At 44.8% G+C, this 11,570-nt stretch overlaps 1 protein-coding gene across 6 annotated transcripts in view; it reads right to left on the bottom strand.

Annotated features, from left to right (window-relative positions):
• Window positions 1-1,051: 1,051 nt before the first annotated feature.
• WARS2 (tryptophanyl tRNA synthetase 2, mitochondrial) overlaps window positions 1,052-11,570 on the bottom strand; it is a 90,172-nt gene continuing 79,653 nt past the window's right edge. For all 6 annotated transcript variants that reach the window (XM_025209993.1, XM_006028555.3, XM_025209995.1 and 3 more), the window contains 2 exons: window positions 5,195-5,313; window positions 1,052-2,857 (listed from right to left, as the gene is read on the bottom strand). In XM_025209993.1, the coding sequence (XP_025065778.1) occupies window positions 2,409-2,857; window positions 5,195-5,313 (568 nt within the window). In that variant the 3' untranslated portion in view covers window positions 1,052-2,408. The remainder of the gene's footprint in view (window positions 2,858-5,194; window positions 5,314-11,570) is intronic.

The raw sequence follows: 11,570 nt of genomic DNA, 5'->3' as shown, positions 1-11,570 counted from the left end.
TAGTAAAGTGAGCAAAACACTGGCTTGCATCCATAGATGCTTCTCAAGCAAATCCCAGGATGTCATTCTCCTGTTGTACTCGGCCTTGGTGAGGCTGCAGCTGAAGTACTGTGTCCAGTTTTGGGCTCCACAATTCAAAAAGGATGTGGAGAAGCTTGAGAGAGTCCAGAGGAGAGCCATGTGCATGATCAGAAGTCAGGAAAACAGAACTTATGATGAGAGGCTGAGAGCCACGGGACTCTTCAGCCTGGAAAAGCGCAGACTCAGGGGCGATCTGATGGCCACCTATAAGTTTATAAGGGGTGTTTCACCAGGATCTGGGGGCATGTTTGTTCACCAGAGTGCCCCAAGGGATGAAAAGGTCAAATGGTTATAAACTCCTGCAAGACCGTTTCAGGCTGGATATAAAGAAGAACTTCTTTACTGTCCGAGCCCCCAAGGTCTGGAATAGCCTGCCGCTGGAGGTGGTTCAAGTACCTACTTTGAACGCCTTCAAGAGAAACCTGGATGTTTTTCTTGCTGGGATCCTATGACCCCAGCTGACTTTCTGCCACTGGGGCAGGGGGCTGGACTCGATGATCTTCCAAGGTCCCTTCTAGCCCTAATGACTATGAAATCTATGAAAAGCAAATTATTTACTGTTCAACAGACCTCAAATGGAATGCAGCCTTGCCTTAGCAATGGATGCAAAACCTGATGTTGACTACACTATAATCTACTGGCTTCCTGAAATTCCTCCTTCACACTACAAGTGATAATAATCCTCCCTCTTTTGGTAGGTCTTGATCTCCCATTAAATCAAGCCTCTTTTCTTCTGTTGTTTGTCTTTTCTCCAGTTTCACAGCCCTATGCACTGCTTTTAATCATCAATGTGTCTGTTTCTTCTCTCAGACCTGATAAAGACTGCCTTGCATTCTAAAGCTTGTGTAACTTTATTGGACCAAGTGCATGGTTGGTATAAAAGATATCACCCTCAGAAATCCTTACCAATGGACATATAGTCAAATGTTCTGTGACAGATGCTTCAGAGAAGAAGAAAAAAACACACAGAAAAAAGATCAGTTTATTTGGTTCCATTATATCTATTTATCTTTCCCTGCTCAGGACACAGACATATTATAAGCATGTTTTACCGATACAGCTCTTCCCATCTCTGCAATAGCTGTCATAGTATGAGCTTCCAGAATGACAGTATATGTGAGTTTATATTTCAATGCAGTAATTTCAAGAAAAGCATTATTGCAGTGATGCAGTTAAATGTTTCAGGACAGTACAGTATAAGTTTTACACTGCCTTTATATTTTACAGCTCTCTCCTTTCTACTTATCACAACATTTTTTAATTTTCTTTTGTTCATTCCCCTTTCCCATGAGCTTTTCAACAGCAGCTCTCATTCTTGGGGGCTAGTAAGAAATTAGGGTCTGTGCACAATAAACCTCTCACTACTTTGAGAAAAATGCTTTTTTTTATCATAAACCATAGTCCAAATTCAGCTAAACATATACCCAAGAAATTCTGGTGAGTTTTATAAAAGTTCTCTGGTTTCTCAGCCTGTCATCTTCCTGGAGGATGAAGATATTGTTTGTTGTTTAAATCTGCAGTTCATACTAGTAGTGGACTGACAAGAACGGAGATGTTTGCTGCTTCAAAGGATAAATACAAAACGAAAAACTGTGGCATAAAACCCCCTTCATGGAATCTGCTGTAAGCAGGGGCTGACTTCAGAGTGAGAGAAGAGTGCAAGGTTTAGGATGTACGCTTTGTTTACTCCTTGGGCTCTTGGTATGACTTCCCAAAATGCCAACTAGCCTCATTTGATGCTCTTGATGGTTTCTGTAATATAGATATTCGTATACCAAGACCGAGGCCAAATTTGTTTCATAAAAGCTAGAAATCATTACTTAACTAGATTGGATTTTAACTGGTGACTCAGAGGTGAACATTTTTCCCGTTATCAATTCCCAGCACATTCCACTCCAAAAGCCTAATATTTTTATTCTGGTTACTTGGGAATACATTTTGCTATCCTCTTCAACCTACGATAAGTGGCAATAAAGCTAATGGGATAACTGCCTTTCTATTTAGGGTTATGTGTATGATAGAGTTTTGTGACAAGAGTTTGACTTTCTCTCCTGTTTGGATTAGTTTGAGGACATTCCAGTTACCTTGCTTTCCCTTCTTATGACACGCTACAAAAATAGGCAATTTCTTTAGGTAGTCTCACTGTCCTGATGTTATAGTTTTCTTTGGAAACTGCAGGTCTTTGTTGTCTTCATTTGACTGTAGTTTAAAACATCTCTGATTTTCTAGTCTGATTTCCCCAAATAAAAGATTCCCTCAAAATCACTAAGAAAATAAATAAAGGTTTGCTATAGAAAATAAAATAGCTTATCACTATTTAGCAATTTCTACTGTAAACCTACCAATCTTCTTACTTCCTGGTACACAGGGGCAGCTAGTTCTTTGGCTTTCTCTGCTCCAGCCTTTAAAACATTCTCCAAGTGGCATTTATCCTGCTGGAGCCTCTTAATCTCATTTCTAATTGGTGCAAGTTTCTGGATAACTGCCTCTGCCACTATCATTTTGTAGTGGGCGGTGTCAAGACCAACTGATTGGTGTAGTACTTCCTTTATGCTGAGTCCTGTTACTGCAGCATGAATAGAGACAAGATTGGAGACACCTGGGCGACTGTCTGGATCATAGGTCACTTCTGAGGTGAAGTCAGTCACAGCCTTGCGGAATTTCAGCACTATCTCCTCTGCACTGTCCGTTATGCTAACTGTAGCTAACTTCTGAGGGTCCGACTTGGACATCTTGGCTGCTGGATCTCTGAGGGACTTTATTTTCTTTGTTGAATCTAGAAACACACACAGACAAGTCTTCCATTAATATTTGTAAGACACTTGAGTTAAGAGTATACCCCAACTTTCAGTACGTCTCTGTTTGTCTTGGCAGATACACTTCCCTCATCACCTTGGTCAAGGATCATTCACCCGGGGTCTTCATACCCCCCCCCCAAAGCACCCCAGCCATTTCTTTCTTTTGCTGAAGCTCCACGGTGATTCACTTTCTAAACCATCTCCTCCCTCTAGGGTCTTGATGCTGAGAAGAAAGAAACTGAGAAACACAGACCAGACACTAGTGAGGGTCTTCATAATGGTGGGTAAGTAGGTCAAGCTATCCTCCAGGTGAGTCCTAAAATGACCAGTCTCCTCACCACAGGGAAACTATTCAACACAAGTAACCCCCAAATTCTCCTAAACCCCTTGGAAATAGCTACTTAAGAGGTTTTGCCTATCCAAAACCTGGCCAAACTCCTAAAGGGGAATTTTTTAAACAAATTATACTAAGGCAATACGTTCTATGGAAATAACTAGGGCATATGAACGTAGGTGACATAGAAGTAATATAAAATGCTTTACAAGATTCATCTTGTTGTACTAGTCCTATTCTAAAAGTATTATACCTGGAGTGCACTACAAGCTATTGACCTAATTACTAGAATCATTTAACCCAGGGGTTTTTCAACCTTTTTTGGTTGGGGTACCTATGGCGGCCAGTTGATGAGTGGGGGTGGGGGAGGAGAGGGACAGCAAGGGCCACCAGCGCAGGGTATGGCAGTGAACCTGGAAGTGCTGCTGGCAAAACTGGAAGTGCCGGTGGCTTCTCCACACCGCTGCCGCATACCCCCTGGGGCTTTCCAAAGTACCCCCGATTGAAAACCCCAGATTTAACCTGTTCCACTACAACACAGATGTACATGCACTCATAGACAATGCATATATTCAGGGGAGTAGAGAAGCTCCTACTTAAAAGATCATTTTATTCCGTTTTATAATTAGTCTGTACAGTGAAGAAAAATGACAAGGTAATTTGAGGCATGAACAGCAAATAGCCCAGCTACTGATATAGTGCGTATTCTCAAACTGCTCATAAGATACTACACAGAAGTTTGCAACACACAATATTCTCTGTTCGACACCCCGTGGCTAACATCTCATTTGTCACTGGGGCTTGAAAACTTAAAGAAGCGTAATAGCAATACTTTGGCAAAGAATACTCCTTTCTAAGGTGAGAATGCCTTGCTGCTTTAGATCTAGCAGCCTCTGCTGCACATTTCCCTAGAGATCATGAACTGCTACAAAGATGCAACAGGTCTTCCTGACCCAACTGTTCATGTTTTCAGCCACATGTGTCATTTGCTCTATAGCATGATTCAGTTTTTTTAATGACCTCATAACTCAAAAAAAGACAGTGGAGATTTTCTTCAAAGCTTTCCAAACGTTTGTGCTGTAATCAAGCATGCAGTGTTTTAGTTAAAAAAATGATACTGAAATTAACACATATATGTTAAAAGTAAATGTTAAAACTTTTGGAAGTTATTTTGCAGCATTGATTACAGCAGGAGGTCTCAACCTTTTCTTCCGGAGCCAAGCCCCCCCTCCGCATGATATAAAAGCTCCATGGCCTGCTTGTGCCACAACAACTGTCCTATTCCCCAGCCCTGCCCACACAGCCCCAGGTGCAGCAGGTGGGGCTCGGTGGCAGGGAGACCCAGGGCCCCATGCACCTAAGCAGCAGTGCAGAGCCTCACCCACCTGCCTTCAGTGCCACCTGTAAGGAGGAGCCTGTGGGGCCAGACAGGGCGAGCCCATCCCCACACCTTCCTTGGGACTTGCCTCAGCCCTGGGCAGACCCTCTGAAATCTGCTTGCAACCCATCAGGGGGCCACAGATCTCTGGTTGAGAGTCACTAGATTACAATATTTTGCACAAACAGTGTATAATTGTCCTGGTTTTATGCATCTTATTTATAGCTCTTTAACTGGCAGTGTTAACTGCTATGTAATTAACATCACAGAATCTGTTCTCTCCTCAGGAGAGGCACAGACCTATAAAAAGCAGAATTGAATGGGCAGTAGCAGAGCTGTGCAGGGAACCCAGGACTGGAACAGGAGACACTTTACATATTCCTGCACTGGGGGGTTGCAGAGCCCTACTTTCATCGTTGGGAGTTTTACAGTCTCTCCTCCTTTTTTCAATTTGTCTGTTTTGCCTGTCTGCTCTCACATATGTTTATCTTCTTTCCCTGGTTTCTGAAATAGATTCTCCTTACTGCTGAATCAAATTCAACTCATAACACCAGTAAACATGAATAACAATTAGTAGTAATTATTAGTCAGAGGTCTTCTTACTTAAAATAGCTCTGGGCATTGGAAAGAATTTTCCATATTTCTTGTTAAAGTGTTGTGCTATATCTTGTGCCAATTCCAGGTGCAGGACTTGATCTTCTCCAACAGGAACATGTGTTGACCTTTTAATAAAAGACAGATATAGGAAACTAAGTAAAGCTCTCTGGTTCTGTTGAAATGTAACCCAAAGCTGTCACAATTCCTCCATGCTTTACGGCCAGATGGAGCCAAATGTTCAATTTCAGTGAAACCTCTCTTTCTTCTTTTTGGAAAAAGATCCAAGCAGATCCTAATCCAATCTGGTTCTACTCTTTCTGGTAGGATGAAATGAATCTTCAGGAGCAAAATAAACAGTCTTTCAAAAAGTATAAAAAAGTAAATGGAACATATACCCAATTATAGCACAAGCAGAGTTGTGTTTATTTGTATTTTGCAGACATCCTCACCTTCTGTAGGATTTCTACCACCTGCTTCTTCAGAAAGGACAAGAAAGATTTTAAGTATTGCTCATATACAAAAGGCTGAGTAGCTCTCTAACAACCCTGCTACACATTCAAATTAAGGCTGGATAGAAACCAGCTACAGCAGGGGTAGGTAACCCCCAGCACAAATGACAAAACATGGCACACAAAGGCATTTTGCTTGGCACGTGTGCCTTAGGGAAGACAGTAGGGAAGGGTCTGCACTGCCACAACGAGGATCAGGCCACTTATGGCTTCCTCGCCACCTGCCCCTGGCACGCCAACATCTTACAAGTTGAGATTGCAGGTGTTTTTGGCACTCTGCCCAAAAATGTTGTTGACTCCTGAACTATAGAGCTGTTACATATTTTCAAGCACTAATTTGATGTTATATAGTTGAAGAGTCATTTTTATCAAGTGATAATTACTTTGCATTTGTGGCTGGTCTAAATTTATTGCATGATTCACCAGTTATATACGTAACATGTAGCAGGGGCCTATTTCATTCAAAGTAAAATTAAGTACAGCACAAATTTTCTACGCACAAAATGCAATTATACTTAACCCAAAGAAAAGCCTTTGTGGGTGCATCTACACGTGCAATTAATGTGAAGCCATAAACTCCAGAGCCATTCAAGCCAGAGTAAATGAATTTCAGGTGCAGCATCTACACGTGCATTTGGGATAGCAGCAATTTGAGCCTGGGTGGAGCAAGGCCCTGGCTGGCTGGGTGCAATTTACGCCCCGTCAGCATCTACATATGCTTTTCAGTACAGTGAAGTACTTTGCTGACAGTATTATCTTACGGCAGAGTTCATTAGTTAGCATTGATATGAAATATCAAGAGATGACAGATCCACCATGTCTCATGGCATTTCTTTTCCATGATTAAATCATCCTAACTACTAAAAACTTCTTTCTTTCCTTCCTTCTTATTATGTGAGGTAGACTGAAATACAGCCAACACTTGATTACCAAAGCCTCAATACCAACTGCACTTTTTGTAAGCACTGGGGTGCATTAAACTGAATCCTGAGCAAATTCCAACTCCAGGAAGAACATTCCATGACAACAAATTCCCAGGCAATTTCAATTCAATGTGGTATTCCTTCTGGTCCCAAACTATTGGGCTGACATTCAGGGGTCAATTTGCCCACCCTTTCCCCTCACCAAACAGTTAACAGGGCAACCTAAAAACAGCTACGGTAGCCCATAGGAAATCACAATGGCCTATAATTAACACACAAATCAGTTACCATAACCAATATACTTTAAGCAGGTCAAAAGAAATGTTTCCATATGCCAAAATGGTTCCAGATTTGAAGTTACCTGACTAAACAGAAACCCTACTGTGCTTTCATAAATGTCTCTGTGTGATTCTTTTCTTTCTTGCTTGCTGTTATTATTAATTAAAAAACCAGCTTCCTTGCTTTTATTTCTTTTTCACATACTATTTTCTAAACTTCTGTTCATGTATTTCTTTTCTTTTTTACTCCTTTTTCTGTGGTTCATCTTGATTTATCTAGTTTCTCTCTTCCCCCAGATCTTAATTCTTTACCATGACTGCTGTTCCTTACCCTACAATCCACTTCCTCCCACATCTCCTTTTCTCTTTTTAATATGAAGACGCTGTGTCATTAAGGATATAACCTCTTAATATAGACACTCACACACCTTCTTTTGTCTTTCGGTTCCAGTCAGACTGTTGATAACATGCTTGGCTACAAGCATAAGTCAAGTTTCGCAGACTAGAATATTATGATTTAGTTCTTCTCAAGGCTTACTGAAGTATGGTATTTGGCGGTCAAGTCAAGTATCTGAAATTATTTTGAAGGTTCTATTATTGTCCTTTAAAAACTAAAACTTAATGGGTCTCACAGTTATGAAGCTATTGCTAATGTTCCTTTTAACTGTACACTGTTACTCCTGACTACAGTATGCACAACTAACAATGTCATCCCTAGATCTGTTGAGATTACTGCCGTCACTCTATGAATACTGCATTGTAGATTATTTCTGTAAAATGAAGCCTCGCTACTCCTGGTTCCTTATTCCTGCATGCGCATACATGCACCCCCTTAATTTCCTCAGAGTACTCTACATGTCCTCAGTTAAAATGTGAACCAAAGAATGCTGATTTCTAATCTACCAAGAAAGAAAATTAGAACAGGACTGTGCTGCTGCAAGGGATCTAAATTTTTAGTTAGAGGGTACCACATGAAGTTTCCCTTCTCCTTTCTCAGAGAAGGCTTTCCCAATAGCTGCTACTTTTAAACTTAAAAAACCAAAAAGCAACCAAACAAACGAACGTGACTTTGGTAGATGTGTAAAGGGCCTAACTGAAAGCTCCAGAATTAAGTTCTCAAGCCATATACCAAGTCCATCACAGGAAGAGGCAGGGCAGTCTGTACGACTCTTCCCTGTTTTCAAAGACTATACGTTAGTTTGACTTATCCGATCAGGCCAAAAAAATCAAGAGTGTTATTTTTACTGGTAATTGTATGTGACTTAATCACAAAAAGGAAGCTTATAAGAAGTGGAATCTTGGACAAATAACTAGGGAAGAATATAAAAGCATTGCTCAGGCATGCAGGGATGAAGTCAGGAAGGCCAAAGCACAACTGGAGTTGCAGCTAGCAAGGGAAGTAAAAGGTAACAAGAAGGGTTTCTACAAGTATGTTGGTAGCAAGAGGAGGATCAGGGAAAGTGTGGGTCATTAACTGAATGGAGGAGGCAACCTTGTGACAGAAGATACAGAAGTGGCTGAAGTGCTCAACGCCTTTTTTGCTTCCATCTTCATAGGCAAGGGCTGCTCCCAGACTACTGCACCTAGCAGCACAGTTTGGGGAGAAGGTGTGTAGCCCTCAGTGCTGAAAGAACAGGTTAGGGACTACTCAGAAAAGTTGAATGCGTACAAGTCCATGGGGATGGATGGAGCTGGAGAACTATAGACCAATTAGTCTGATGTCCATCCCTGGAAAACTCCTGGAGAAAACTGTCAAGGGATCCATCAATGTCAGATTAATGGAAGGCAAGCTGCTGAATGCCAGCCAACATGGCTTTGTGACTGGCAGATCTTGCCTGACCAACCTCATCTCCTTCTATGATCAGGTAACATGTGCCCTGGACAAGGGAAATGACGTGGATGTCATGTATCTGGACTTCAAGAAGGCCTTTGACCTTGATGTTCCCCATGATGTCCTCATGGATAAGCTGGGGAACTGTGGCCTTGATCATTTATCATACGGTCCGATGGCTAGGCAACTGGCTACGGGGTCAGACCCAAAGAGTACTATTTGAAGTGAACAAATCAATGTGGCACAGGGTTACCAGTGGAGTCCCTTGGGGCTTGGTACTTGGGCCAGTACTCTTTAACATCTTCATCAATGATCTGGATTCAGGAGTCAGATGTGAACTGGCCAAGTTTGTGGACGATACCAAATTATGGGGGAGGGCGATCACACCGCAGGACAAGCTAGGGGTACAGGCCAACTTGGACATACTCTCAAGGTGGGCTGGCCAAAACCTGATGTCCTTCAATGAAGAGAAGTGCAAGGTGCTGCACCTCAGTAGGAAGAACCCCCAGCATACTTACAGGCTCAGCAGTGCTACACTCTCTAGCACCACCACTGAAAGGGAATTGGGGGTCTTGACTGACCACAAGATGAATATGAATCACCAATGTGATGCTGTGGCTGGCAAGGCTAACCAAACTGGAGTGCATCCACCGATGCATCTCAAGCAAAACCAGGAAAATCATCCTCCTGCTTTACTTGGCCCCGGTGAGACCGCAGCTGGAGTAGTGCATCTAGTACTGTGCCCCCCACTTCAGGAAGGACGCGGAGAAGCTTGAGACAGTCCATAAGAAAAACATTCTTCACGGTGCATGTGTCCAGGGTCTGGAGCAAACTCCCCAGAGAGGTGGTGCAAGCACCTGGACTCCTTCAAAAAACCAGGAAGATGTATTTCTTTCTAGGGTCACTTGATCCCAGCTGACTTCCCGCCTATGGCGGTGGAGCCGGATATGATGATTTCATGAGGTCCCTTCCAGCCCCATATGTCTATGAAATCTATGGAATGCACCCAAGGGTGCTGAGAGAGTTGACTGATGTAACTACAGAGCCATTGGCCATCACCTTTGAAAACTCATGGCCATCAGGAGAGGTCCTGGATAATTGGAAAAAAGCAAACATAGTGCCCACATTTAGGAAAGGGAAAAAGGAGGATCCAGGGAACTACAGACCAGTTAGCCTCACCTCAGTCCCTGAAAAAGTTATGGAGCAGATCCTCAAGGAATCCATTTAAGCACTTGGAGGAAAAAAAGGTGATTAAGAATGGTCAGCCTGGATTCACCAAGGGCAACTCATGCCTGACCAACCTGATGGCCGTCTGTGATTAAGATGATTTGCTCTGTGAATGTGAGGAGACCAGTGGGTGTGGTGTACCTTGATTTTAGCAAGGCTTTTGACACTGCCTCCCACAACATTCTCGCAGGCAAGCTAATGAAGTATAGGCTGGATGAATGGACTGCAAGGTGTATAGAAAATTGGCTGCAACATTGGGCTCAGAGAGTAGTAATCAAAAGGGATCCAGATTTTACGTTTCCCATGGAAAAAGAGTAAACCAGAGGCAAACATGGATTTCTCATTTTACCAGAGAAACTTGTTATTTGCTGTTTTGCAATAAGCTCCCTGCAGGCTGGCAGAGAGCGGGAAGAAGGCAGAAAGACAGGGGGCGCTATGTGCATAGACATGATTGTGGCCCCAGGCAGCCTGGAGAGCAGCTCCAGCAGGTAAATCGGGGGCGAGAGAGGGACTGAGGCCCCTATAAGGAGGGAGGGTGCTGGGCAGAGCTGGGGCTGCTGCTCAGCCGGGTGGGGCTTGGGGCCCAGGGCCACAGTGGACAACTGCAGGACCCCAGCGGGGAGCAGGATGGGGCTGCAGGTGGCTCGTCTGAGGGATGGCTGGTTCCCCACTGCTGCGTGCACTCCCAGGGGGCAAGAGAAACCCACGCCCCCCAGATCTGTACTCAGGGCTGGTGCAGGCAGCAGGATTGAGCTCCCGCCCTGCTTCCTTCCCCCGAGGCCTCCGGAGCCTGGTGGGCACGACCCAGTGTGGCTCGGGACAGCGGGATTGTGTGGGGATTCCTTGCCACTGTGAGCTGCCCCCCGCTGCTCTGGCTCCTGCTGCTGCTTTGAGGGGCACAGCCCTGCACCGCTGCCTTCACTGCAGCCCTGCGTGCAGGAGGTGCATCGCCAGGGCAGCTGGGGGTGAGAAAACAGCGAGGAGGTTTTCTGTGCAGCTCCTCTGCTCCCTGCCACGCTGTGTCGTGGAGTGGGGGAAGCAGGGTGGCAGGGAACAGTGGCCAACAGGGGGCCTGCTCCCCCTGCCCAATGATGCGGCGTGGCAGAAAGTGGAGGAGCCACACAGAAAACCTCCTTGTTGCTTCTCACCCTCCTGTTGCCCTGGCAATGCGCCTCCTGTGCCTGCCGCCACTTTGAGGGGCGCATCCCTGTGCTGCTACCCTCACTGCAGCCCCACGCACAGGAGGTGCGTCGCTGGGGCAGTGGGGGGGCAAAAAGCAGTAAGGAGATTTTCTGTACAGCTCCTCAGCTCCCCACCACACCAGGTCATTGGGTGGGGGAAGAAGGGCAGCAGGGAACAGTGGAGAGCAGGGGGCCTGCTGTTCCTTGCCACCCCCTCTCCCCTTGTGACCCAGCCATGCAGAAAACCTCCTCGCTGCTTCTCACCCCCACACTGCCCTGGCAACGTGTCTCCTGTGTGTGGGGCTGCAGTAAGGCAGCAGCACGGGGCTGTGCCCCTCAAAGCAGCAATAGGCACTGGAGGTGCGCCCCCAGGCCAGCGGGGGACATGCTTGCAGCGACAAGGAATCCCTGTGCAGCCCTGCTGTCCCCAACT

The sequence above is a fragment of the Alligator sinensis genome, unplaced genomic scaffold (assembly GCF_000455745.1).
Source record: "Alligator sinensis unplaced genomic scaffold, ASM45574v1 scaffold422_1, whole genome shotgun sequence".
Taxonomy (NCBI): domain Eukaryota; kingdom Metazoa; phylum Chordata; order Crocodylia; family Alligatoridae; genus Alligator; species Alligator sinensis.
The sequence above is the reverse complement of the archived record's forward strand: the minus strand, read 5'-3'. Positions and strand labels throughout refer to the sequence as shown.